Source organism: Contarinia nasturtii, unplaced genomic scaffold (genome assembly GCF_009176525.2).
Source record: "Contarinia nasturtii isolate CC-2019 unplaced genomic scaffold, AAFC_CNas_1.1 Cnas_scaffold_1121, whole genome shotgun sequence".
In the NCBI taxonomy this organism is placed as follows: Eukaryota; Metazoa; Arthropoda; class Insecta; order Diptera; family Cecidomyiidae; genus Contarinia; species Contarinia nasturtii.
Window position 1 is genome coordinate 1 of NW_022198465.1, and position 5,272 is coordinate 5,272.

Here is a 5,272-nt window from a genome sequence, read left to right on the forward strand (position 1 = left end):
GCCATCATGCAGTTTTTTACATTATTTGCCATTGTAAGTGATGGTAGCTTAATAATATCGAATATGTAATTGAATAATTTTCGTTTAAAATAAAAATAATTCAGATGTTGTGCTAATGGATTGTTGACAAAAATAATGCGTCATTTGTCAAAATCATGCAAAGCGAATCGTCGAAACTGCGGCGAAATGAGTTGAGTGTATGGGTGTATACGGTGTGCTGGTATGAGTGTTTCACACAAATCTAAAATGATTCGTTTCATTAACCCTAAAACCGCCCATCGGGCACTCAGTGCCCGAGCAAAATTTCAAACTAAAATTTGTTACGAACCAATCAACGATATGTTCACTACAACTGATCAAAATGAACTGGAAGTATTGCTATTGACGCTTATCTGTGTTGAAGTGAAAAACAATGATTGAATATATGATTATGACGAATGTGGCTTATCATCACAAATACTCACTTAGAGTTAAATTTGTTGCATTTGTATTTATGTTCGACAACTCGTTTTTAATTGGTTTTTGAAATGTATGATTTTTAATGATGTGAACATGCTTAGCCGTGTGAGGTAAATTGTTTGCTTTTATAGTGCAACGAACTTAAAATCTGTAGATAAACATTTTATCGAGTACAGATATACGGTACGTTGAAACACTGATATGCTATTCAAACAAAAAACAAGGTAATTTTTTGAAATGGCGCTATCAAACACAAGATGAAACAGCAATTCCACTTACAAGTGAGTACCAAACGATTTTTATCGCATTTTTTGGTGACATTTAACTCATGTCATATGGACTTCAGTTCAATGGAATTCAGTTGCCCATCATCCATTCCGGCCGATTTCTTCCCGGTTGAAGTGACATTTGTATCAAAAGTACCATATGCTGAATTGAAAGTCTTACAAGTTACGAAAATTGAAGATGGTTCAACTGTACCATTCTCATTGGAAATGGTATTTTATCCAGAAAAATATGAAATTGCCTAAAGTAAATCACATCCATTTAATTGAAAATTATGTATCATTAATATTCCAATGCGCGAGACTATATCGAAAGGTGTTATTATTTCAATTTACTATTATAAAATACAATATGCTTATTCATTGTCATTCATCAATAATCTGCAAACAACAAAGGTGCATCATAGCCAATGTACTTGTTTATTTGGTTACAGTCAGTCAGTCATTTGATTTTGAAAAAAAAACTAAATATATTTTCAAGTTAAAAATGAATCCATGGCCATAGTCATGCTCACCTTTAAAAATTTTATAGACAGAAACGATAATTAATGAGAAAAAAAGAGATTTCCAAATCAAAAACAATAAATATTCAGCTTCAAAAATATTTTATTTTTCTATTTTTTTTTTTTTAGATGAGCAAGCGATTATTTGCATTCATTTATTCCATTGTTAGAATATTTTTCTTAATTAGAAATTCCATTGAAAATAAGAAATCTCTTTTAGAAATTCAGTCATCAGTCTAACTTAATTTTCAATATTTTGCTTGATTTGGCTCTTTTCTGAACTATCTGCTTACAAAAAACCATAAGCAGTGGAAGCAATTAAATAAATAAATAAATTAAAAAAAATTAAACTAGAAAAAAAAATAAGTAAATATTCTTTGGGTGATTTCATCAAAACTTAAAAAATACGATCTACGTCGAATAACTAGATGTGTGAATGCATGAAATAAAGTCATATCAATTAGTTGTCGAGTTGAACCGAGTCTTTTTCGAGATCTTCGATGATGTGAGTGACGCTGGATTGTGGCACCAAAACTCCAACAATCTTTCGACCTTCGGCCGTTTTCATACGAACATGGGGTCAATCACAAAATTCTAGTGTATCTAGTTTTTAATAAGATTTCACTAGAAAACTAGAAAATTCTAGTGCGTGAAGTTGGCTCTCAGTAGTTTTTCATATAAATTATATGGCCTTTGGTGTGAAGTTGGCTTCGTTTGTGACGTCATTATTCGCACTAGATTTACTAGTTTTTCTAGTATTTACTAGCGTGATTCGCCCCATGCATACGAATCACCTGTAATTTGCTCACCATTCCTCCTTCTCGTTGATTGATTTGGTGCTCAATGCGCTGCCAAACTGCAAAAATTGAACCAGCCACCACGTAGTATTTACGCTTACGCAAACCAAACTAAGGGAGATAAGAAGAGAATTATGTTGGAAATTGTTAAACCAAAACAAAAATAAAATGTCTTACGTCCGTAAGATGAACTTTTCCGCACTGTGATCCACAACATGCATTTATTACAAATCTTTTACTCAAAGAATTCACGAGAAAACTGAATCTGACATTAGTTTTACGATACAAATAATTTTCGAAGTACTTTTCATACAAAAACTACTAAAACTGTAAATTTTTGTATCGCAGCCATGCCTATATGATATCATAATCATATGAAAATTTGCAGACGTTATTTTTTTATCACAAAAAGTTAACATTCTGAACGTTTGAAGAAATTTCATTGCATATTTAGGGTACTTCCCATAAAAATCTAAAATTTTGTTTGGGAGGTACCCCTGTTATCCATTCAAATCTATTTGAACTCTCGGAATGTTATTTTTGTGTGAAAAAAATAAACTGTACAAAGTTTCAGCTCATTACGATATCATACAGGCATGGCTTCCATACAAAAATCCAATTTTTTTTTGAAATCGCAAAAATAACGTCATATTTGGTTTTCTCGTACCCAAACCCCCCCATATTTGATGGGTGTTAATTTTTCCACCAATTCCAATATTTTATCTTACACATTAGGTGTGTGCGGAAAAGTAATATCTTATTTTTTAGCGATTACTTACATCACAAAAGAGGCCAGCAGCTGAATTTTTACAATTTCCCCGCCAATATTTATGCGCGCACATTTTCTGCGATGCTTCATATTGGTCATTCCAGGACTTTTTCGCATCTTTTGGTGCCACTTTGTAGTTCTTGCTCAGAATATCAGCCAAATATTCCTGACGCGTCAAAATACCAACATTTGGACGGTAAATTTGCATTAGAGTTGAATGTTGTGAACTATTTGCAAACATGGCAAGTGTGGCTGTTTTGCGTGAACCGCTTTTTGATATATAAAAGCCTTCGTTCTGATCATTTGATTTGGCGTATCTAGAATAATAAATTCCAATTTGTAAATTAGTGACGGCTATTTTCAGTTTTATGATGAATTATCTCCAAACGATCATTGAGGCCATAAAAATATGGCTTATTCTCAAGTAATTCTCAATTTTAATCATGTCTCAATAAAAACAATTTACTTACTTTTCTTCTGCCTCTTCGAATGTGATTCCTCGGTCAATTTCGATGGTATGAAGCTCAATGGGTGCAATGCCAGTGGCATGTTTACGATTGAATGTTCGGGTGCTGAGCACCTTCACGTTGTTTGTATTGCCCATGTCCATGATGCCCATATCGTATTTGCCTGCCTTTTTGGCATCATCGATCAATTTATCCATCGTGTCCGTGAAGTATTTAAACAGATGGTTTTGTAGTTTAACCGGCAAGCCCAGAATGCGATTCAAGAACCTGGCAATATCTAATCGGACTCCGTCCTTGAGACGTTGCTTGTTTGTCAATCCTTTGATGTCTTCCATTAAACCGACGCCAATCAATGCATTCGATAAATCTTCAAAAAAGTCACCTTTATACTTAGTTGGTGGTGGGATCGAATCGTTTCTACCACGACGAAGGATGCTATCATAAACGGTACCAAGTGCATTTTTGCCTACCATCACTTACAATGGCAAATAATGTAAAAAACTGCATGATGGCGCCATCTCTATGTGCTCATGAAAATTAGAACAAAAAGTTTGTGTAGAATGTTAGTTGTTTGAAGTTTGAATACGGAATCATTTGTTGTGACGTCTGTCATTTTACGCTCGATAAAGATATACCGTGTAAATTGAACAAAAACCGATTTATTATTTGTATTTGGTGAATTTTTGATGGAAAATAAATTGAAATTACTTTGCACAGTTTGTGTCATCGAAATTAACTGCGAGGACGTTGCATACCACATGGTTTTTCTTCACACAAAATCAGTTGACATTTTTGACTTTTTCGCACCAAAAAAAAATGTTTTAATTGCCTTTGGTGCTCGTTTGGATCGCGAGTTCAATGCCAAGCACATAGAGATGTCGCTCGGAACGTGAAGCTCAAAAAAAATATACAGGTGATATAGAAAGCAAGTGAGGGTAGATTTTTGCCATAGCGATTCTCGACATTGAATTGTGAGAGATCGCGTGTGTCAGTTGCACGTCGATCGCCATGAGTTAATGCTCCAAGTGATTCAAGTCGCTTTGCGACCGATGCAGCAAATCGACGTTCGCCAGCCAAATCGCTAATCAAAAATATGTATTCCGGTGGACTGACCTGATTGGCACGATGTGTTCGACCAAATTGTTGAATGGCACGATCAGCTGACCATGGCAATTCGAGTGTGATGTGCACACGACGACGCTTGTTCTTTACCCAACGATCACTTTGCAGTGAGATTCCATTTGATGCCTTTAGACATATAAAAAATAAATTAATTATTCTTCATAATTTTCGTATTTTTATATATTTATTTCAATATGTAGTTACCGCCTCCGAAATGATTGCAATCAATTTTTCACCATTCATAAAACGTTCTTTTTCACGAATATTTAGATTTTCCAATGAGACATCATCTTCGGCACGTGACTCATATTCGACACCTTTTCGAGTTCGCACTACACGACCCTTGCGACCTGTTAATTCGGCTACCTTACTTGTTTCACCGAGTAAATCGCTCAAATTGTCCAATCTGTTGATGATTTATCGAAAAATCGATAAAGAATTGATTAAAAAGTGAAACTGAATTCAAATTAAATATGCAACTTACGTGTTTGTTGGCAAACGTTCACCAAGTTTCTCGATCTTATTCAATAGATCCGCTTTCATACGAGCAGCTTGTTCTGCGACAGATTCTGCCGGCTTCGATGTTGCTTTCGGTGCAATCACTTTCGATTCCATAAATATATTTTATCCAAAAACGAGCAAATTAAGGGAAACGTTTTTTTTCTCTTTTCGACGGTGCAGAAAAATAGTTTTTTTTTTATATCATTCGGCAGTTCGTAGCCATTTTGACAAATACAATTTGGTGTACAAAGGAGCGGACGAATATTTTCTATTGTCTTTCTGAGCAGTTTAGCGCAGTTAAGCGCAGTTTGGCGAAAAATTTATCGAGAAAAGAGAATAAAAGGGCATATTTCGGACATTTTTTGGAATT

General features: G+C 34.6%; 1 protein-coding gene across 1 annotated transcript; it reads right to left on the minus strand.

Annotated features, from left to right (window-relative positions):
* Positions 1 to 1,821: 1,821 nt before the first annotated feature.
* Positions 1,822 to 5,016, minus strand: LOC116344678 (protein strawberry notch-like). The gene is made up of 6 exons (XM_031773335.1): positions 4,886 to 5,016; positions 4,606 to 4,807; positions 4,191 to 4,527; positions 3,283 to 3,745; positions 2,823 to 3,129; positions 1,822 to 2,154 (listed from the first exon to the last, which is right to left on the minus strand). Exons 1-6 carry the CDS (start codon positions 5,014 to 5,016, stop codon positions 1,999 to 2,001), a joined length of 1,596 nt encoding a protein of 531 aa, XP_031629195.1. The 3' UTR covers positions 1,822 to 1,998.
* Between the last annotated feature and the right edge of the window lie 256 nt (positions 5,017 to 5,272).